This window comes from Parasteatoda tepidariorum, chromosome 1 (genome assembly GCF_043381705.1).
Source record: "Parasteatoda tepidariorum isolate YZ-2023 chromosome 1, CAS_Ptep_4.0, whole genome shotgun sequence".
NCBI lineage: Eukaryota > Metazoa > Arthropoda > Arachnida > Araneae > Theridiidae > Parasteatoda > Parasteatoda tepidariorum.
This window is the reverse complement of record NC_092204.1, coordinates 80,328,392-80,352,574: the sequence shown is the minus strand read 5'-3', so window position 1 is coordinate 80,352,574 and position 24,183 is coordinate 80,328,392. Positions and strand designations below refer to the sequence as shown.

Below are 24,183 nucleotides of genomic sequence, written 5' to 3'. Positions count from 1 at the left end.
TATATTCTTTTGATGCTCGAAATGTTTTTTTTTAATATAACGACATCAAAAAAGCAGATGAATTTAGTCAAAAACAATGTTCGCTCCCCTTTACTTACTCAGTTATTTTCGAGTTTGTGCGAAAAGTCTTTTAAAAAATAAATGAAACGTACACATCCTTTTCAACGATTTTACATGTACCAAAAAGGCTTCGGCTTTAACTTTAAAAAGATACATCGAAGTAAATAACATCTCTATTTTTCTGTAATCAAACACGGAAAAAGCTTTTCGAGAAAATCACGAGTTTTCTTATACGATGTAATTTAAACTTTTGAAATTTCATCTACGTTAAATTCATCTAGATTAAAATTATTTCTTTGATAATGTGTATTTCTATAAATAAAGATCTTTGACAATTGTCATCAAATAAACTATACCTTAAAAAAATCTTGTACTATTGCCTTGCATCTTCTACTATTTTTTATTCTAATTAAATGAAAAAAGGCATTTTGTAAAAGCTTAATGTTATAATAAAAACAAAAATTTTAAAAAGAATCTATTGATTTTGTATTTCACTGTAATCTTTTGCATTTTCAAAATAAGCGAATTCACATGAAATATTTGGAAACATCAAGACTATTAATAATTTTATGAAATGTAAATGATAAAATAAATAGTTAAGGAGTATTTCTTTCAAAATGTAAATGTGTATGTAATATAAATGTGCTATAGTTTTAAAAAATTTTTACGCCTTCTTTATGAAACGTATTCAGTGAAGTGTAAAAATTAAAAAAGTAAAATTATTGCTGGATCTTTGTATGTAGCTATACAGGAAACTAAATATACATATATACATAAAGATTGTAGTAACAACAGCTTTCTCAAAAATTTAAAATAAGCACCGAATATACCATAATTATATAACTTTTCTATAATTAAATTACTCGTTATCAATTAGAACACATTTGGATGAAATTGTTTTTATTTGTTGGGAAAACTCTTCCGAAACGTAATGCTTGTAATTTGTTTGCTTTCAACCATCACTTTGTATATTATTATAGCATTATAGTATAATTATATTATAATTATAATAAAGTATAATTATATTATAATTATATTACAGTACAATTATATTATACAGCAGTTATAATTTATTAATATCAGACTTGTTGGATGAAACTCATCATTTTATTATGTTTGCTTTTCTCTGCGTCGCTGATATTTTAAATATAATCAATTATAACTGGGTTAAAATCTTATACGTGCAGAGTTATTTGCGTGAAGAAAAAGAAGAAAAATTTAAGAAATTTAAAATTAACTTAAAAACTCGGGGACTGAATTTTATGTTAAATGCCTGGAAAAATAAAATTGAAACTTAGAAAAATTAAAATTCCAGGAATATATATTTAAAATAGTAGTTTTTGATTGATGACCCATTAATTTTTGATACCGCATTATTGTGATACCGTAACTTTAAGTTTCATTGAAAATATTTTTTAAAGAAATTATTTAGAATAATATTTGAATTTCGGCTTATGATGCCTCCTTTTAACGTGAATTTAATTTAAATTTTTAAGCTCAATATTTATTTCTTCAATGTTAAGAGGCTAATAATTAAGTCTCCGATTTGAAAATCTTGAAAATGCTTGGAATTACTTAAACTCAAGAATTTAATTTGAAGTCTTTCAAAGATACAGATACATCATAATTCTAATACTATATTACCATACGGTATGTAAGAATAATAAAGTTTTTGCAAGATTGTTTATGCACTGAGGAAGGCTGTCTAAATATTTTTTGACATTTAAAGTTTCATTAGGCTCAAATCACTAACAATTACATTCATAAAGACATTTAGCTACATAAATTATTTTTGGTAACATTACTTGTGCAGTAAGTACTAAGAAAATAAATCGAACCTGTAAAATTTAAATCGAACGCGATCTTACGTGCTACTAAATCTATGACCAATTTACCTCTTCTTCAGTTTTAGAAATGTAGCGTTTTATGTAGCATTAAATGTAGAGTTAATCAATGTAGCTCATAGTGGAACAACAAATTACATTACTAATAATTATTAGACAGTTTGATTAACTAATCAGAAGGCTCACTACTTGGATGCTCTTTAAAAGTTCTCTTTTTCTGTAAATAATAAATCTAAATATCATCATAATGACATTAAATCTCGTTGAATTTATTGAAATAGCTTTGTTCCTATCCCATAAATTCACATCTAGATGGATATTTTCTGCTGCCAAAAAGTTAGATTAAAGATTGGCGTCTTAGAATAGCGAAATAATTTTATCAACATTGCAGTTAATGCAGAGTATTCAAATTGCTGCAGCCCCTAATTATGAGCCACTCTCACGAGATAATAAATTTGGTATTGGGTGAAAGTGAGACCCGAAATAAATTTCTCCCACTTTACAATAGCTTGGGTATATTTCAGTTTAAAAATATTTAATAAATAATAATGACATGTTCAACAGGTGGAAATAATGCGTTTCTTCTAAACCGTATAGGTATAATTTATGACAAAAAACTATATGCGTTTTAGGAAACTCCTGAAAATTTGTAAAACTGCTGAGCTTAAGTAATCTTAATTTATTCGCAAACTTCTTTATCATTCCTTCGTAATTTATCCACGATTTCGTTTTTTACTGTAACTTTCCTTGCAAATTACAGATGGTACGATTTGGAAGAGATACGATGCAAAAAAATTCCTCATATGCCTTTTAATTTTTTTTATTTTTAAAGATTTTATTTCCGTTTTTTATCCCAATATTACTCTCGTGTTTTCTTTAACTGATATATTCCGTTGTTAGTGTATTATTATTATTTCCTTTTTGTTTACAATTGTTTCAAAAGTAACAAGGATATTTCTTTTCCCCAGAAATTAAGTAAGAACTCTGTACGTATCTTTTTAACTCAATTTTACATAGAAAAAGAATTTTTAGTATTTTTCACTTTCTTTCCTTTGTCATCAAACTCCACATTCAATTCAACCAGTACTTGAGATATATTTGAAAGTAAAGCTGTACTATCTATAAATTCTCAACCAAAATGTAAAAACGATTTAAAGAAAAAAAGTGTTAGCTTTATTGCAAACATTTTGTACATTTATAAATTTTATTCCAGGATTGCCCACATACTATTTCGTAGCTGGAGAAAAAGCCGAACTCCCATGTGACTTGAATGTCAGCTCAACGGAAGACGAAGTTTCTTTGGTACTTTGGCACAGAGATGAATCAGGAAGTCCTCTATACAGTGTTGACGCCAGGGATCTTCCTCTCCCAACCGCCACCCATTTTCCAGCTGTCCACATGGAAACCAGGGCGTATTTCAATTCGTCAGCTGTTCCCGCCTTCCTCAGAATTGATGGAATACAGAAGGAAGACGAAGGAGTTTATCGGTGTAGAGTAGAATACAGAAGAGCAAGGACGGAGACTATGGAATTGATGCTATTTGTGATAGGTGAGTTTTATCATAGAATAAAAGAATACTATTCTTAAAATGTATTATACTGAAAGGGCTCTACTTACAATGTTCGCTCCCCTTTNATATATATTCTTTTTTCTTCTTGATTTATTACTTGCTGATTTTTTTAATAGAACGAAGTTCAAATTTTGCACCTATAGAAAACTTCTATTAGGCATGAAAAATACAAGCACTTGTCTATTATTGAATTAATAATCCTAAGGAACTGAAGCGGTAAGATATTACCTGATTAAAAACCTCATTTACTTCAGAAATATATAAATAGGAAATAACAGTTGACGCGTTTCACGCGCTCAAAAATAGGAGTCCATTTTCACGACTTGCCAGACGTGAGTCACTTGACTTACACGTCACTTGGAACATGTTGACAGTTAATTTAAATTTATATATTTTTTAAATGAATGAAGTTTTTGATCAGGTAATATCGGTGTATCATATTAAATTTTGACAAATTGGCAGGTTGGTAATAATACAGTATGTGAGCACAAAAAGCAATCACATGTTTTTTTATTAAAATATAATGGTAACCATGCTTTGAACAAATGCAAATTGCTAAAATGTTCCCATTCTCTGCAAATCTAATTTTCTTTCATGTAAATCAGCGGTTACTGAGTAAATTTTTTAACCTCATGGATTCCGTAGATTCTATAGTTTAGTAGGTAGAATATCAATACAACTGTATGAAAAATTTCAATACTAATGGTGAAAGTAAAGAGAAGATTTAAAAAAACCGGATTCAAAAATACAGCCACGAGAAATAATAAATATTATTGAGAACCTTTAGCGGTTGGGTACTTTAAGTAGGTACAGCACGAGTGTCAAATTAGCATTAACAAGCGCCAGAATGTACAATTCTATAAAAATAATCTATGATTATATTCTGTTGACAAAAATTGATAAGAGTGATGAAAAATCAATCTGTCATAACTTATAGATTTCTAACCATTCAGCCATGCTCCAAAAATTAAAAGATTCATACTGTGCATATGTATTTTCTACAGAAAGTCACTAAAGTTGACGCATTCAGAATTTTAATTTTGGTGGAAGAAGATTTTCACTTCCAGCACTTTTCTTTGAAAATTTTTTATTCTAAATATATTTCTAAGACTTCTTATACATTTTGAAAAGTCGTGATAAAAGTTTTCAGAAGTGACCTCTTTTTTAATTTAAACACAAAATATGTACATATTTTTATTTTTTCTTGAATTTAAACATTTGGTATCTTTTCGAATAACAAAGAAATGTGTTTTATATTGTGTTAACGACTATTTATAAACTTTACTTTTACTCGAAATAATAAAAAAACAGCAAATAATCGTTACCGCATAACACAGGATGTGCTAGTTTTACACTGACTCAAATATCATAATTTGAAAATTATAAATTTTTTTTAATATTTCGATAACATTTTGAATATAATAAGTTCTTTTTGAGCTAAACGCTGTTACAATGTTCCATAAGAGAAAAAAGGAATAATCATAATTACTTACTTAATCTCAACTGAATATAAATCTCATTGTGTCTTCATTTATCTGATTTCATACATTTTTGAAATATATTTTGCAGTTTTTTTTTCAAATTTAAGTGTTTGAAGTAGAGATCTGATTTTACTAAACATTTCATTCAATAAAATTTAGTGTCTTATTATTACTATATTTAATTCCATCTTACAGATTATATTGATTATTTGGATTATCGAGTAAATTTTAAAAGTATATACCAAACTTAAACTGCATATTTTTAATAGCATGGTCCTTTTTAGCCTGAAGTAGTTTCTATCCGTTTAAAATCTTTTAAATAATCGCAAAAATATGTATCCTTAACTTACTTTGCCTATAATACTCTTACCAATTAAACACTTTCTAATCAATAGCTACTAATTTATATAATAATTTTAATAATACTCCAAAGAATATTTTTGCTACCATCACCATACTTGCACATTCTAATTGACGATAAACCCTTTTCCCAGTGCTTCGAAGTCATGGAAAACCATATTTCATCATGGAATTTTCTGAACTAACTAAATATAATATAGTTACAGGGTTTAATTTTTAAAGTCATTAGATTTTGAGTGTAAGTTGTTTCTATAGCACAATTAAATATCATGGTTCCGAAGTATCAAGTTTGCGAAGATGATTCTTTGAACGTTTTAGAGCATAAGACTTAAAAATAATGTTTCTTAATCTAATTTGTATGTTCTAAGATAAATTTGTAGTAAGAGCTCTTTTTTTAAAGGAAATGTATTACATAAATTGTATGTAGCAAATTTTACGAGTTTTGAATATACAGGTCAGGCGATAATTAAATAAAAATGTTGTCTTAAACTATAAAATTCATTTTTCACACAGCGATCTTTAATTATATAATGAACACTCTATGTGTAATATACTTTTCTATCAAAATTTCTTTTCCTCGTAAAGACGCATCGACTTTTATTGGCGCATGGGGACAAATTGAGGAAGAGGTTTGATTAATGACTATTCTTTGAAAATCATACCTTCTTCGACATAGTTGCAGTTTTCAGTTTCTAATAATTGTTTTTTTTTCTTTCACACATTTTGCCTTTTTTTGATAATAAATTTCAGAATTTTGTTTCTTTATAGACGTCGAAGTATTCTGAGAAAAAAAATTCTTCTTTTATTTTTAAAGCAAAATGTAAGAACATTTTATGTCGGACAATTCTTAAAAAAAATTTCGCCTAAAGGAATTCGAAAATTATTCTGTACTTGGATGTATTGCGTGCTTTTCAATAGAAAAGTGATGTCTATAACTTTTTTTTCAATAATTTAATTAACCTAATCCTTACACTAGGTTTACTAATAATTGTGTGAGTATAATTTAAAATAAGAAGGACAGAAAGTTTGGACTCTTAATTTGCAAAATTACCAAATTTGAGAAGGTTTTCCTTACGTGAAATATCAAAGATCTGGGAGATAGATTTGAATTAAATTTGGGAAACATAAAAAAATGGCCATGTTGTGTTCAACTCCATATTTCAAAAACAGACCAGAAGAAAACAGACTGATTAAATTCTTCTCTACAAAATAAATAAAGTTGTAATAACTTTGCATTGCGAAACAACTACATTCAAAACTAATATTATCATATAAAAATTTTAAAGAGAATTAAAAAAACACTTATGTCTAACATAAAATGTAAATACTATATAACACAAAAATGTTAAAAAAAGAAAAAAATTCAAAATTTTTTTATAATTTCATGAAAAGTAAAATTATTAAATAAGGAAAATATTATTAACCATTAATTTCCTCCTAAACAGTATTACTTTATCACATGTATGTTCATTTGTTCTTTTAGTTCCTCCAAGTGAAGCAATTATAATGGATGAATTTGGACAGCATTTGCATGGGATAATCGGGCCTTACAATGAGGATCAACCTGTTTCCTTAATCTGTGAGGGAGAGGGAGGTGAATGCGATATACTCACTTTTTATACTTCTGTCATGCATAGACATTGTGTTAAAAAAATATTCATCAATGTGCTGGTTTAAACATAATATTTTTACTTTATTTTGAATTCAATATTTTGAGGGCAACACAGAATATTATGCGTGAAAACAGCTTAATAATAGTTTGCCGAACTGGTAGTTTTCAAAATACGTTAGCATATAAAATTTTTTAACATATGATTAGTAAATGTGCTAATTTTTTCAAGGTATGATTATGTATGTAAAAAGCGTTTGTTAGAAAGTAGTATTTTTTTTCTGATTAAGTTTCATCCAACTTCTGTGTCTTGCTGCAAGTTAAATGCACGCATACAAATAAAGCATTTTTAAAGTGCTATGTGTTAACGCAAATTTATTGTTACTCATAGTTGCAATGAACCAGTAGTTGATGACCAGTTGATATAGTTTTGTTTCTACCAGTTGATACAGACAGTGCTTATACTCTATAAAGAACTAAGAATGATATACTAAGAATGAAAAACATCAAAATATGCTGATACATGTAATTTAAATTTTTTGGATAAATTTATTTTTCAATTCATTTTATTTTATTCATTATATCTTTCTTATTTAATTTAATTTTAATTTTAATTTTTTTTATTACTTAAAATTTATTTACGACTTCAAATTTACTAAGATCGGAAATGGGGATAAATAACTGTTAACTGTTTTACTGTTACACAAATATGCAATTCATGAAAATTCTTATGTTCTTACAAATGAATGATTTAATTAATTGAAGACAAATTATAAAATTATGTTGCAAAGGCCTCTTATAACATTTAAAAAATAAAATAATCTCAAAGAAATAAATTAAATAATGAATTGACCTCAAACTTAAATCTTCCTCTGCCTTTCTAAACGTTTACCATATATTCGAGAAAATTAATACTCCATTTAATACGTCTCAAATGTTGCCTAAAGTTACTACAAAAAAAGATTTTTAATGAATATTTTATGATGCTTTATAACATAAGTTTTCTAAAAATAAAACATCACGTTTTAAACTTTAAAGATAAATTAGTAATCCGCTCTCAATTTAAAGAATTTTATTAATTTAATTGCTGGATTAAAATTAGTAAATTGTGATATTTCTGCTTCCAGCTTTTATTCATTTGTTTGAGAATCTATTTTTATGCTTAAAATGTATCTTTGATTTAATTAATATTAAATGTAAGGATATTTTAAAATTAAATGCGAAAATATTTGCACAAAGTTAAATTCTTTCTTTATTAAAATTAAGATAAAAAACTATGTTGAATTAAGTTTAAGAATGTTTAAACGAGACAGGTCCTCAATTAAATTGAAATTAATTTTTAGAAATCGATGATAATCATTTTCTGTTCTTTTCTGGAAATTATATATATATATATACACTCCTCAAAACTGAAATTGCAACACCGAGAAATAATGCACGTAGCGTCATGCAAATTTCAGGAGCGATAGTAGTGAGATGGATATGCAAATGATTAAATTTACGCACGCATCTGATCACGTGGTACGCATATTCAGGCTATAAAGGCCAGCAACTTTCACTTCTCATAAACGGCATCTGAAGCTTTGCGTAGCATTTGCGACTTTCGAAAAAGCGTAGAAAATGCCTCTGAGAAGTCGGCGAGCTCAATACCATTAGTTAACGACCGGGGAACCTGACCGTATTATCGAACTCCATGAACTTGGTTCGTCGCTGCGCGCAATAGCAACTCGTGTTGGGCACAACGTGAGTACCATCCAACGTTGTGTCACACGATGGATTCAGGAAGGTCTACGTGCACGCCGAAGAGGAAGTGGTGCGCACAGGTGCACGTCAGAGCGCACAGACCGGCGTATTCGCCAGTTGACTATTCGAGACCCTTTCTCCACGGCACGTGCCATCCGAAGCCGGTTGCCTTCAGGAGCAGGNATATAGATATATATATATATAGATATAGATATAGATATAGATATAGATATAGATAGATAGATAGATCATTTTAATTTATATTTGAGTAAGATTTATTACACTTTGAATATTTCAAATTACTTGATTTTACTATCGCATTAAAAATTATTGTATCTGCATTAGCTGATAAAATGTAATGTTCAGCTTTAATAAACTAATTTAACTAGAACATTTATTCTGGAGTAATCCAATTTAAATCAAAATGGTGAAAAATATTTCTGGGATTCAGAATAACACTTGATTTATTTCAAATCTAAAACTTACCATCAAACTTCTAATTATACTTCTGTGCGTAATGGCGTAATATTTCAGTTCCCAACTGTGTACAATTATTCCATCAGCTGTTACGCCTGAGAATAATTTGTCTTTTGAGATTCCATTGCAGTTATTCTTGAATAGAAAATCTCTTTGTAAGAATTGAAATAGTAAGGAAATTCATTTGAATTTCTGATAAAAATCTGATTTTGGAAATAAAAAAGGCTCTATTTCGAGCTAGAGTTTTTCTCTATAATGATATATTTGGCTTATGCATATTCTATACAGATTATTTTCATTTTAATAAAAAAACTCTCCTTTGCACAAATTTTGAATTTCAAGAGCGAAATTTTGTATAAACGACAAAGATTTGTTGGAAAATAAGTTACTTGTGAAAATATGCCGTCAGAAATTAAGTATTAATTAAATTTCGAAATACTCATGAATATATAAAATATCACAAATTTCAAAAAAGTGTATATATTATTTTATTTATTGTGTAAATTATCATACTTTTAATGCTGTATGTGTATAATTTTGCTACTTTATTTTATTCTATTACTCCAGTTTTTATTTCCATGTTCTGTAACAATTCACTTCACATAACACAAATATTAGCAGTGATAAGAAATCCATTAGTTTTTTTTAAACATTTTGTGAAGTTTAAAAAAATTAACCTCCTGAATACCAAGCCTGTTTTAATTTATAATTATTTAACTATTTGTTAGTTTGGGTTTTCAAAGACATTATAATAACGATAAATAATGTTTGTTTATCACAAATAAAGATGTGATATCTCTACTTAAACATTATTTGGATATAACAGAAAATATATCCATCATAAAATTTATTTATTACCTAAACTTCTTCCTTCTAAGCATAAAATTAGTATTTCCAATTATTTTATGATTTCCAAATCATGCAAGACAGTACCTCAAAATTAAGTTTACTTAAAAAAATCATTTTTCCTGTACCAGTTGAATTGCAAAAAACACCAAAATTCATAATAAACTCTTACTTCTTTTGGTCTCACTCCCTTATATTTATATTTTTATAAAATCCTAAATGCAATTTTAAATTTTTAAGGTAATCGTTCACCTAGAAATAGATTAGGGTAGTTGAAATGCATATTCCTATAAACTAAAATTCTAATGCTTAAATTTTAATAATACTGCATTTCCAGGTGATCATTCACTACCAGTAAAGTGGCTGAAAGCCATATTTTTATGAACTAAAATTCCAAATTGACCTTTAAATTTTTATAATAATTTCATTTTCAGGTGAGCCTTCACCATCAGTAAGGTGGCTTAAAGGTAATGAGCTTATCGATGACACATTTTTTCTAACTCCTCAAGGATTTGCAAGAAATGAAGTCCAACTACCAAATCTTCACCGAAAAGATTTGTTGACAAATCTAACATGTGAAGTGTACAACAACAACTTAACATCACCAGTCACTAGCACTGTTAGCTTAGATATGAACTGTAAGTATAAAAGTGTTTAAACTTTTTATTGATTTATCATTATGATAGTGTATATTTAAGACAATACGAAAAAGGAAATGGAATAAATTATATTTGTTTGTTCAATAAAAAATACATTTTTAATTTGATTCACTCTGATTACGAATTACCCATTTCTCATAAAAATTACCAACCGAAATAGCTTAAAAAACACTCCACAATATCTTTATTTAATGAATCAAAACCATTTTTGGTAAAACGTGAAGTTTAAGAGTGTTTTATTAAAAACAGAAATTAAAAAATTTATAATCAGAATTAAGATCAAACTTAGCAGTTAAAAGATGATCGTACACATTGTAAAATAATTACGCTTTGAAGTCAGAAAGAGTAAGAAAATATTATTTTAGAGGACTAAATATAAGGAAAATCGGAAACCAAAACCGGTTATAATCCGTAAACATTCTTTTTACTGGTTCATGTGGAGAAAAATGAGAAATTTTTAATTGTTAGGAAAGGAGAAATACCAATTTTAAACGGGCATAAAATGATCACTAATTTTTGCAGCCATAGGGTATTAAATATTAATTAAATCAATGCCATTGTCAGTGTATTAGATTATATAATAATTTAAAATATAATCTTGTTTAAAAATAAAATATTGATAAATTTTAGAAGCGTTAAAATTTTAAGTCGCTCAGTTTAGTGAAGTATTAAACATTAATGACTGGGATTTTTCCACTTAAATTTGGCACATAATGTTTGGCGATAATGAATAATTAATACTGTTAGTTGAGTCTTAAATAAGTACAGAAAATATGTACTAAGAGTTTATTGACCGATAAAATCAGTTCTAATCGGTCAATAAATCTAAAAATTGATTGAAATTATATCTGTCATTAATCCTCTTCTCTTTATGTTTAATGTAGTCATTAGTTATTTTATGTTTTCAGTTTTGCTACATTTTTTAATTAAGCTAGGTGCTGTTTTTTTTTAATTTCATTTTTATGCTTTAATGCCATGCACCTTTAATGCGTGGTAGCCAATATTGCACGCTCAAATATTTAAATATGTAAGCTCGTAGGAGATAATTTTAAAAAAATGGCAAAATAATAGTAATATAAATTTGAAAATCGGTATTTCAGAGGCACAAATACGGGATTGTATAAAGTAAATTAAATACAGTAGTTATATTTTGCAGTCGCTTCCCATTTCGAATTTAGACTATTTAACACTATTCAATACTGAAATCTTTCCTAAAACTTTAAAATTATAATAATGTAATTGACGCCTTTTATTGCTTAAGGTATGAAAAAAATATTATAAAAAACATTCCATTTGATGGCATTTTAATAGTAGACAGGATGTATATGCATTCAGAATATATATTTTAAAATTATTTAAAAACGTTAATTCTTTTAAGTTCAACTCAATGATGATGCATTTTAGAAACCTCTTCTAAAAAAAAATATTTTCAGTGTATGATTTTAAAAAAATACTAGCAGTAATTTCTTACATAGAAATATACTGAAGAATAAATGAATATTACGAAGAAATTTTAGAAAAGATTGATTAAATTTTTTAGTCCAGTTTTTGCATCAAACTGTATCTTGCATATTTTTTTATCGGCATGCTCTTGTTTTCTTAGAAAAAAAAGATGGAAAAAAATGGTTACAAAAACATAAGACTTGGAGGAATGTAAACTTTTTTTTACTATTTTATTTCTTAATATAAATCAAACAACACAAAAAATATATCTCCGAAAAGAATTTTTGCACTTACGTTTTTCTTGGCTGATAAGTAAAATGGATTATTTGAGTCAGAAAAAATACAATCCTTATTTTACTGTGTTATGTTAATTACAAAAGAGTTTTAGATAATTTTATTTCAAGACTTCAAATAAATTATACATAGATATTCTATTTTGGAAATAATAGATAAAACTAGGAGGCTTCGCCCCCTGCTCGCTAGCGCTCGCCAACCCCGGAACTGCTTTCGCGGTTCATTTCGGATTGCTACGCAATCCAATGCTCGCTTTGCTCGCTCATTGGATACGTTCTTAACGTCTAGCTTTTGTTCACTTTTTTTAATACTGAAGTTCCGAAAACTTTTCACTGTAGAAAATTCTAAACCTGTACATTTCAATATTAATTTGAAATTGCAAACAGTTCACATATTTTTCTTAATCACACTATTCTAAATTCCAGTTGTTGAGAAAAGTAACTGTTGTAAGTTTTGTTTTAAAGTCTTTCCCACCAGAGGGCTAAAGCCATGTGTTGTAAAACAATATGAAATAGTAGTCTGCCACTGAACGCCGGATGTAAAGCATCGGCTTTGATGAAGATAATTTTGTATTTTTAATTCTCTGAAGGGCGCCACCTTAATAATATGGAATTTGTAAAATAAATGTATATATTTTTGATTGTTGATGAAGCCCATCATTTTGTGTTTTCATCAGTGTTCAGAAGCAGAACAACTATAAGTTTTTTATTTTATCACAAAAATATAAAATGTATAAAAAACAAAGAAAAGAGTAAGAAAATGAGTATAGTCATAGAAAAAGTTAAAATTATAATATAGTATTTGTCAGTTAAAATAAAACTTTTTGTTTAAGTCATTGCTAACAATTCAAATTTCTCCGAGGCAATTCTAAAGTATAAATTAAGGTAGTATTGTTAAGTTGAAACACAATATTTTTAGTTTTGATGTCAACAATACAATTCAATTTTTCACAAAAACGATTGTTTCCATTGTTAAGTTCAATGTCAACAATTCAAATTTTTCTGAGGCAACTCTTAACCTCTAAATATTATTTTTTTTATGTACACATTTCTAAATGTCAGTATTCAACCACAAAACAACTTAAAGTCCTCAAATTTAGCATGAAGTTGTAAAATGTAATGAAAGAGGGTCATAGCAATAATGAAAGTAGAAGTAAAGTTAGTACTGTAAAATTAAAACAATATTTTTAATCAATGAGCCAAGTTCTTCAAGAAGCAGTTGTAGAAGTAGGTTGTTTATTTAAAACTTTTTATAGAATTTCTTTAAGAACACAATTGTTAATTTGGGCATTTGGCGATACAACACTTTTAGAATTGAAGGATTTGTTACGTCAAGCGCTCAGGTATCATAATTTTGATCTAGTTGCGCTTCTATGTCATTTTGATTTATGTTGCTAAGTTAACTTTCAAAAAATTCTATGGCTGGCAACAGCATTTTTATTTTTTAAGTTGTTTATTTTTATTTCTTTTAGAATTCGTTATTTTTTTAGCGAAATGTTTTTTAACCTAACAGAATTCTTTGCCGACTGTTCTCTGTATAAATGAAGAAAATAAAGTAAACATTTAAGTGTTGTGAAAAGAATCTTATTTAGTTGTACAAAGTACTTCAGCCAAAATTTGGGAGCCACGTAAGAGAATTATATATATTAGATCAGAAACACATCATTAAAAGGCAGAATGCTTTGGTGTTTTCAAAACGTAAACAAAGCAAAGCAAACGTTGCCACCGGCGGAAAAGAAATACAGCCAAAATTTGGGAGCCACGTAAGAGAATTACATATATTAGATTATAATGTAAAATTTCAGTACTCCTCAATTTAATTCCTATATTCCATTTCATTTCATTTTATTTAAATTTTATTTGGGAACATTAGATTTGGTCTTACTTGTTTACGTGATTTTTAATTTAATTTCTCGCATTTCAGCTCTGCAAGATCGTAGGTTTGTCGTTTTTTAGCTTTAAAATGCAGTAAGAATTTTCTGTTTTTTAATTCATAGTACTTAAGCTATGATGATTTAAATAAAAGTAATTTTAAAGCATAGCACGAGGATGTCACTTTCGGTTTGTATTTTTTTCCTTATGTATTTTTCGCTACTATTACTGAAATATTCGGTCAGCTTATTTGTATTAGCAAGAATAAATTGTTGTAAGTAGGACTATTAATATAAATTAGGTTTAAAATATCAATCAAATTTTAAAACTGTGTATGCTTATTATGATCTTATGAGGAAAATGTAAAATACAACCAAATAAGTAATTAATCGATTTTATGTTTAATTTATTTTTGTTATTTTTGTTCTGCTTTATTATTTTTCTTTTTTTACTTCACTGCTCAATATTTCTGACAGTATATATTTTAAAGTTCAATTACTGTTTTAGCCCATATATATTTACCCCACAGTATCATTTATTAAAGTATTTTAGATATTTAGTTCAGATTGCAATTATTTTTAGCAACAATAAAAAATTTTAAAAGTAGTTTTTCACTGATTTTCAAACGTTAAAAAGGTTTTTCACTGAATTTCAAATGTTTAAAAGTAATTTTTGAAGAAATCTTCTTGAAAATGAAAGTCTTGAAATAGGCGTCTATTTTTGATGAGCGGAAGACATCTCGACTACTATTTCATTTCGTGAAGATAAAGTCTTCAAGCAGGCAATACCTCAGGCGTTTTTAATTATCCTTGTTAAAGACGCTGGGTACTTTAAAAAAAGGGAACCAAATATTTTAATATCGCACGATATAGCCATATTTTTCTACTTGCATTCGGAAGATACAAAACTAATAAATTTTCCACTTCAATTAGTAATTTTGTTACAGAATTTCTTTAAAGAAAAGTTACAGCTTGCAATATCACTTATGCTTTTAATCAATACGTCCAATGCTAGTTCTCGTGCTATTTATTTGCCTATTCAATCTAATTCAATATCTTTTCCATCCTTAGGAAATGGTTCTTAACTTTTAACTTATCAGTTTTAAATTTATTCATATATATAGATAAAAAATTAATAAAATATTGTTTTTAATTTCTTTAGTAAGACCAACAGATGTTCGAATTACAAGTCCTTACCAACCATTATCAGCTGGGAAAGACACGGATATAGTTTGTGTTGCCAGAGGTGCTCGTCCACCTGCTCAAATATCTTGGTGGCTTGACGGTGAAAAACTGACTACAACTGTGACAGAAAGCACAGCTGAAGAAGATAACTTGACAATCAGTAGCTTAAATTTAAGACCTACTATTCAAGACAATCACAGAAATCTCTCCTGCCGAGGAGACAACCCACAGCTTACTGATAGTGTGATAGAAGACACGTGGCTCATAAATGTGCACTGTAAGTATTCATAAATATATTAATATTTTTCTTAAAATAAAGCTTGAAAATAATTTACTGATTTTATTCATATATATCTATGTAATTTCTCACCATCGTACATTATTCAACCATGAACTCTGATATCAGAAAAAAAAATGAACTTCGAGGTACATTGAATGACTTAAAATAAAATCTGGCAAACTTAGTTCGCTAGTATCCAAACTGCAGAAATAGAAAGACATTTTGAGCATGCATTACGAGCACAAGTATTAAGCATGAGAGCAATTTTTTCTTTTGTCCCACTTGTGGCATTTGCAAAATTAATTGTTTTTAAAGCATGTATTTGACACAGCATGCCTTTTTTGTACCTTGTGTCACTAAACCCTAAATTCAATTCGTCAAAATATATTGGTATTTTATTGAAAAAGCAATTTGTAAAAATGTAGGGTAGATCAACTACTAATAGAATACACCCCAATGAATAACATTTCAAAAATGTATATTTTGTTTTAAAAAGTAAGATTTTAAAAGTTTATCTTTGGATTAATTGGCATCAAGCACTGCATTGCATCTGGTCACATGGCTTTCTCTGGCCTTCATTATAGCTCCTTGCTTCTTTGACAAAAGTATAATGCGAGCATTTGTCCTTGATAATGCTTTAGAGCCTGTGAGGTTAAAACAACTCAGTTGGAACAAGGCAGTCAGTTCTATATTCCGAAAGCAACTCTGTCAACACAATTATGAATGATATCTAATGGAGGTAGGTGTATGGGACTATTACTATCACTGTTATTTACAGAAGAAAAAATGTTAATGAGCAAAAGAAGCTCAGAAACAAAAAGTATACACCGAGTTAAAGAGTAAGAATTTAGAATTTCTTCAGACACTTGAGACTGAAATCCTTCCTGACATAATGAACCTTTTAAACACAACATTGTCTGATGTTTCTAAAATATTAACTATAAAAATACCTGTTTATTTTAATATGAAAGAAGTATGCATTAAAAACAGAAAAAAAAACAGTTAAATCACATTTAAGTTCTTATACACTGAAGCTGTCACCAGCAATCTCATTTGCGAATAAGCCTGTTCAAAATTCCAAAAGTAGCACTGCCACCAAATATACCAGGGATAACAAACAAAGCAAATGTATGGGGCTGTTACTAGTGTTATCATCTACTGAAGAAGAAATGTTTATGAGCTATGAAGGTCATGAACAAAAAGTATACTCCCAGTCAAAGAGTAACGATCCATAAACTTGTCAGACATTTACAATACAAGTGAAATCCTTTCGGATATGTTGCAAATTTTTAACACAACATTGACTGAAGAGTCTAACATTTCAAACAACCAGGAAACAGCGTTTTTTTTCAATATGGCAGAAGTATGTATCATAAAGGATTAAAAAAAAACTATCGGTTAAATCAAATTTTTGCACTGAAGTTGCAATTAACATTGATAATGGATTTATCTTTATTGATTTTGATTGATGCATTATTATTTGAAGAAACAAAGGATTGTATAAATATTCAAAGTTAGAAAATAATAAGTACAGTTGAAGAGTAACTAGATATAGGTCAACGAGATAGGAATTTTTCCTCAAACTTCGGAACCCTTTTCACTTGCGTGTTTTCAAATAAAGAAATATGGAAATTTAAGGGGAAAACAAAAAGAAATTTGAATGACCATCTGCATTGATCAGATATTGGAGAAAAATAGAGAGGTCCAAATCGGAAGAAAAAGGGGGGAAATCATTTTGCATTAATTTCAGAAAAAAGTTGAAAGAACTAAAAGAGAGTTAAAAAATGAAGTATACGAGGAAATCAAAAAAGTATTTTAAAAAAAAGTTAAAAAAAAGATTTTAAGAACTAAGCGGATAGAGTAAACATGAAAGTAGTAAAGCAAAAAGGGAAAAACATCAACGGATGACCCAAGGATTATCATTCATAACTCAGACACGATTAACAAATTACAAAAAGAAAAGAAAAAATTTTTTTTTAAATTTCCAATTCAAATCAATTTTATTTTCCATTTCATAACTGAGAAAAAATGTAAAACTTTCGAAAACATTTACAGTTATATGTTATAATTCAAGGAAAAAAATTTGTTTTTAGGTATTTGTATGACTTATACGTACATTTTTGCCTTAAAACTTTCCAAGATTAAATTTAACTGTTCATTTACTGAAATATTTTGTGTTCATTCTCTGGTAAGACCTGCTTTTTTACTTAGTTAATTAACACATATTTTTTGAATCTTAAAAAGATTAAAACAAAATTATAGAAGTTTCCACAACTATTTTACAAGATTCGCATTTAATAACTAATATGCTAACGCTGTCATTTACCCAAAATTACAATTTTAAGATAATATAAATTTTTAAAGGACAAGCGGTTCCCATTCACTGAGTTGCTTATTCCATCTATCTACGAAACATATTTTTACTTCATGTGACTTGAAAAGAAGAATTCAATTCACCTTTAGAAAAGTTATAAACTTTGATTTCCCTACAATTGGAATATTACTGTTCCACATCTTATGCTAAACGAACCAGCAATCTATCTTCATCATCTGGCTAATCTACATTATATAAAACGCTAATACGTTTTAATTATAGGCTTCGGCGCGCAAGAGCACGTAGTGAGCATCATATGTCTAATCGGGTGAATTCTCACCGAATTATCAAAAAAATTCTCACATAATTATCTTTATCGAAGCCAATGCTTTACATCTCGGCGTTCAGTACTATTTCATATTGTTTTACAACACATGGTTTTAGCCCTCCGGTGGGAAATACTTTAAAACAGAACTTCCAACTGTTACTTTTCTCAACAACTGAAATTTAGAATAGTGTGATTAAGAAAAATATGTGAACTGTTTGCAATTTCAAATTAATATTAAAATGCACAGGTTTAGAGTCTTCTACAGTGAAGAGTTTTCGGAACTTCAGTGTTCAAAAAAGTATACAAAAGCTAGACGTTAAGAACGCATCCAATGAGCGAGAAAAGCGAGCATCGGATTGCGAAGCAATCCGAAATGAACTGCGAAAGCAGTTCCGGGGGTCGGCGAGCGCTGGCGAGCAGGGGCGAAACCTCCTAGTATATAGTTAAGATTCCTGTTAAGCGTCCAACATTCTAACACAGTGCCATAAGTAAATCTATACCAGAATATGGATCCATTTGACACGTATCCAATTTATGCTTTAATTAAAATAATTCAATTCGGGTATTTTTTGAAAGAAAAAGCTCATTACAATTGTGGATAAGCATTCAAAATCTGTAACCTTCAAAATATGCCTGTTCTGTTTTACCGATTTCAATAAAAAAATATAGGCATGATAGAATATTAATACTATACAATATTATACACTCATTTGTAATTACCAAACAGTATTATTGATATACTAAACACTAAAGCAAATTCTTTATTTCGTGAAAGAAATGCTTAATCAATTTCTTTCCTCAGATCTACCCCAATTGACTGTGAAAATAAATGTTCCATTACCAGTAACTGAAAAAGATTCCGTAGCCATGACATGTGATGTGCAAGCACACCCACCTATAACAGAACTTGAATGGTTAATTGATGGGCGATCATTAGGGCCTCCAGCAAAAGCGAATTTTTCAAATAGGATTTTTCAAATTCCGTCAGTCGGGCCAGAGAACAAAGGAGTATATCAATGTGCGGGTACAAATAGCGAAGGAAGATCAATGAGTGAACCGATTCATCTTGATATCTTTTGTAAGTATATACAATTTATAAAAACTTTACAAAAAGCTCTAAAACTGTTATATTAAGAGTGTGTTCTAGCTGATGGTATGGGAACTATTAGTCAAATTCAACATTAAAATTTATAGTTAAGAGTTGGAACACGTAATATATTACTGAATATATAATAATACGCTACAAGCTATTATCAATTAGAAATGGCGCTGCAGCTGAATTCGTTATCGGCTTGGTTAAATACCATATCATCAAGGATAGAAGGCAGCATTTAAATAAACTATATTAGTGCCATTTTAATAAAAATATTTTCGATAAAATCTATAGTATATAAAAATCTTTCTTTTTTGTTCGATAAAGGATTTTGCAGTTCGACTAAGCTATCAAAAAAGTACATTATTTGATAGATTCATCTAATACAAAAGAATGGAAATAAAATATTTCGTTGTTTATATACTATATTTTTTTAAATATAAGTAGTTGTGATATGTAATTAATTAATAAATTATATATTGTTAACAAAAAAATTTTAGCTTGAAGTTAACTTCTATAATTTAATTTTTACTTAGATTCATCTAAAAAAGAATAAAACTACTGGATATTAAAATCTATTTTTAAAGTGTATATTTGGAAATGAATTTCCCGTTGATATATGAAAGGGGGATTAAATTTAGCTTTACTGAAACTCTTTCATGAAGTATAGAAGATGTTGCATTGCGCTTTATTTTTGTTGATTTATTTAGTTACTTTTTAAAAGAGTTATACTTCCTGCGATATTTTTCATCTTCTGAGACTAGCTTTAAAAATAAACTGCTTGAAAATAAAAATAAAAGTTTTACAAAGAGTTTTTCAGATAGAAAAAAAACCTAGTAAAAGAAATACTGATTTTTAAAAAGATTAGTGCTAATATTTTTTTCAATTTGTGGACTTCTAATTCTTGAAATATATATTACGTTTAGTTTAAGGGAAATAGTTAATGCTAATATCCTTTTTTTATTTTGGTTCCTATATCAATGAAATTATTAAAATACGAAATATTTTACAATTATTTATAGATTATGTAGATTATTACTTTTTAATTTACAATTGGTAAATGCCTGCAAACGTGGTTAAGTATTTATTTATGTTTAATCAAAGAAGTAGCAATATACCAAAAAAGAGCAATTTATATTAAAAAAAAACAGTCTATAGAACATTTCAAAGAAATGCTTGTAGAAAACTGTTTAATTATAAATATTTAATTTATCGGAATATTCTCTTCAATTGCATACTTGTTTGAAAAGTATTTTTTGAGGAGTGATCGGGTATCGTTAAGAAATATTATGCTGGAAAAAAATATTTTATTATATCTTCAGTCCTTCATCAAAATAAATCAACCTATTTGTAGTGATGATTCATCATGTATTTTTTAAGTTATTTTTTCGCAAGTATTAAGGTCTTATAAATGTATCAATGTATATTGTCTATGTGTAAAGCTTTGAATTTCTTTCTGAGCCCTAAATTTAACAATCTAAAGGTTTCATAATTGGAATTTTAATAAGAAATTCTATTTTTTTATTAGATGCACCTCGTTGTGAATCTGTAAGAAGTAGTGTCTACGGTGTTGGAAGAACAGAATCAGTTAGTGTTACATGCGCTGTAGATGCAAATCCAACTAAAGTTAACTTTTCTTGGATTCTCAGCAATCCCGATAAAAGTTCACCTTTACCAGCTGCTTTTTATACAAGTAACGGCACTAAAAGCATTGCAACTGTGTCTCCAAGAGCTCCTGAGGACTACGGTGTACTACAATGCTGGGCTTCCAACAATGTAGGGCCTCAGAAAGAGCCCTGCTCTTTTCGCATTATACCTGCAGGTAAAATAGAACATGGTATTGTAATTCTATAACTTATTCTAGTTTCTCCTTCTTTTAAATAAAAAAAAGATGCTCCGAGGAAAAATTTAGTGAGATAAGCTTTTCTGTACAGAAAGTTTCCTTAAAGTGAACATCATTCTATCGACCACAAATTGTTTCGTTCTCATCTCACTAAAATCTACGGAATAGCATTTACCTTGACGGTGTATAATTGATTCAGGTCGTAATTTTATGTTATGATATATTGTTTTCCTTTTATTAATTATATTATTTTTCTAAAAATCATTACTTTTCAATCAAGAAATTCTTTTTTTTTTGTGACGAATCTAATCTGTTGGATTGTACCAGCTGTAATACCCTCGAAGGTACCAGGTTTGCATGTCGTGACTGGATTATTTATTTTTATTAATATTTTAAACATTGATTTATTTATATTTTTTCTAAAAAAAAATTTATTTTAATATTTTTCTTTAAAAAAAAATTGAAAATAATTTATGTTTTACTTAAAAATTGCCCATTTTTCCGCATTTTTGAAGAAAAACGAAAAGGTTTTACGAAAAGTGTTAGTGCCCAATTTTAACTTTAAAAACCTTATAAATGATTTTCTAAAAAGCAAACACTAACATTCGTAACGTTTGAGGATGAAAAAATATTAATTATATCTAAATATTTACAATTGAAACTGTAAATTGGTTTGTCTTTCTGAAATATTCATTAAAACTTTTTATTTACGGATTTAAATCATATTATTACAAAAACCTTTCAGTTACTGACTAAATAAAGTATTGCAATACTAAAAAAAATAATGTTTTTATTTATAAGAAATTTGTACAAAAATATTATAGGACTATAAAGTGAATGTTGTTAAAATTATCCGCTTAAAATTCTCAATATCATTCGTTTTTATATGTAGTCATGGAACAGCTCTCTTTGACTCACATCATTTATTTTTCATAAAGAAAGATCTGTATTTAACAACTCATGAAATTTTAATTAACGGTAGTCCTACACGTCTTGGCTCCGTGGTAAACCGCATTCTTAGGATCTAGACTTCGACATTATGGCTTGAAGCCTACTCAGCTTCAGATCGATGTGTGTCAACTCGTCTTTGAAGTAAATGCGGTTTCTGCACAATGCTGACCACATTGTCACAATTATGTTGTTAGTTTAGAAATTTTTGCGTTTTGTCCTTCATTTAACCCTTAGCTCTGAAGCATCTGTTGAAAGAATGTTTTTTTATATAACTTTACTTCACGTTTACATTTTCATCAGTAAACCCCATATATTTAATTTTAATCACAGGTGTGCCAGATGAGCCAAGAAACTGCCTGGTGACAAACAGAACATCAGATTGCATTGTTGTTGACTGTGATAGGGGTGAAGATGGTGGATTACAACAAGTATTTCAATTGGAAGTAATGAACATAAACTCTAATAAGTTCATTGCGAATCTCACATCCCGAAGCTCACCGAACTTTAATGTGTGTTCCTTACCCGCCAAAGAATCTTTTATTTTTGTTGTTTATTCCGTAAACAGCAAAGGCAGGAGCAAACCTGTCACAGTTCGCTCAAGTACTCTAGAATACCTTTCAACAAATGAAGGTGAGCAAATTTAATAAATAATTAAATTTTTCCTCAACCCCTTGCTTGAAGCGAAAAAGTGAAGCGACTGGACAACATAATAAAATGTATCCTAACATATTTTCGTTTCTACGCGTTATTGGTATTCTAAATTGTCTACAGCTAATTTATTGTGGTAATGATTTTGATCATGTTTAAATAATATATGTATGCATTTACATTTATCTCTGTTTTAGAGTTTTCGCCTCTTTTATTGATTTTAAAAATATATTTTATTTTACAATTTAAGTGCTTCTAAAACCGTATGCTTGACACAGCATGTCCTATCTTAACCTTGTGTAAATACGCCTTACATTCAATTAATATGATATTTTAATAGAATGTACTTATTATTTAATTTTATTATCGAAATGCATCACCGATATACATTTCGACGCATATTTTTAATCCTTATCAAGTTATTCCTATCAATTCAGATTAATCGGGAAAGCGGCTCTAATGCTATCTGATTTTGTAGCCTTAAACTCCACATTTTATTTGATTTATTAGATATTTTGAGAGAATTCATTACAATTTAGAGTATTATCTGGTTCTTTTTTTAAAAAAATAACAGTATATAAACCCTTTAAATCCTAGCGGAATATTGTACGCTTTATATTTTTGCTTATTATGTTTAGTCTTATTCTGTTTATAAACTCATCGCACGTCTTTGATAGATATTACTTATTTTTACGAACAAATAGGGCAATCATAATTAACAAATATACAGTGGTTCAATGGAGTATTTTCAGTTGAAATAGTTATGCGTTAATTAATAAATATTTTACAATAAAATTAAAAACTATTTTTATTTATATATTATTAAATCGTTTTTACAATGAGTTTTTTATATACTCATACGAAAATAGTATCTAAACTGCATTATTGTAGACAGATGAAAAATAGAGTAAATCATTTAATACATTCTAAAATGGGTACGCTGCAAAGTAACAAAAGCTTCTATTGATGTACACACTGAGGAAAAAATGGTTAAAGCTGTTAGAATATGGTGAAATTTACCGTGCTGCCGGCTGCATAGGAACATCAAAAATCTAAGTAATTTTCACAATAGCACTATGACAATGATTTGTGTAAAATTGATAATAAAATATGATTTTACAATGTGCAATGACATTTGGAAAACATGGTAAAATTTAGTAATATTATCATTATGCCTTAGAGCTTGACGTAAATTTCATATCACAATCAGTTTGCAGTACAATCAGCTTTGTATTTTTTATTAAATGGGTAGTAATAAGAATAATAATTTTGAAAAATATATATA

General features: G+C 28.3%; 1 protein-coding gene across 1 annotated transcript in view; it reads left to right on the top strand.

Annotated features, from left to right (window-relative positions):
* Positions 1–24,183, top strand: part of LOC110282173 (cell adhesion molecule CEACAM1-like) — an 88,427-nt gene that overhangs the window by 54,652 nt on the left and 9,592 nt on the right. The window contains exons 2-8 of the mRNA XM_021145022.3: positions 3,118–3,453; positions 6,799–6,909; positions 10,425–10,628; positions 15,419–15,718; positions 19,166–19,441; positions 20,985–21,278; positions 22,581–22,880. Of these exons, the coding sequence (XP_021000681.2) occupies positions 3,118–3,453; positions 6,799–6,909; positions 10,425–10,628; positions 15,419–15,718; positions 19,166–19,441; positions 20,985–21,278; positions 22,581–22,880 (1,821 nt within the window). The remainder of the gene's footprint in view (positions 1–3,117; positions 3,454–6,798; positions 6,910–10,424; positions 10,629–15,418; positions 15,719–19,165; positions 19,442–20,984; positions 21,279–22,580; positions 22,881–24,183) is intronic.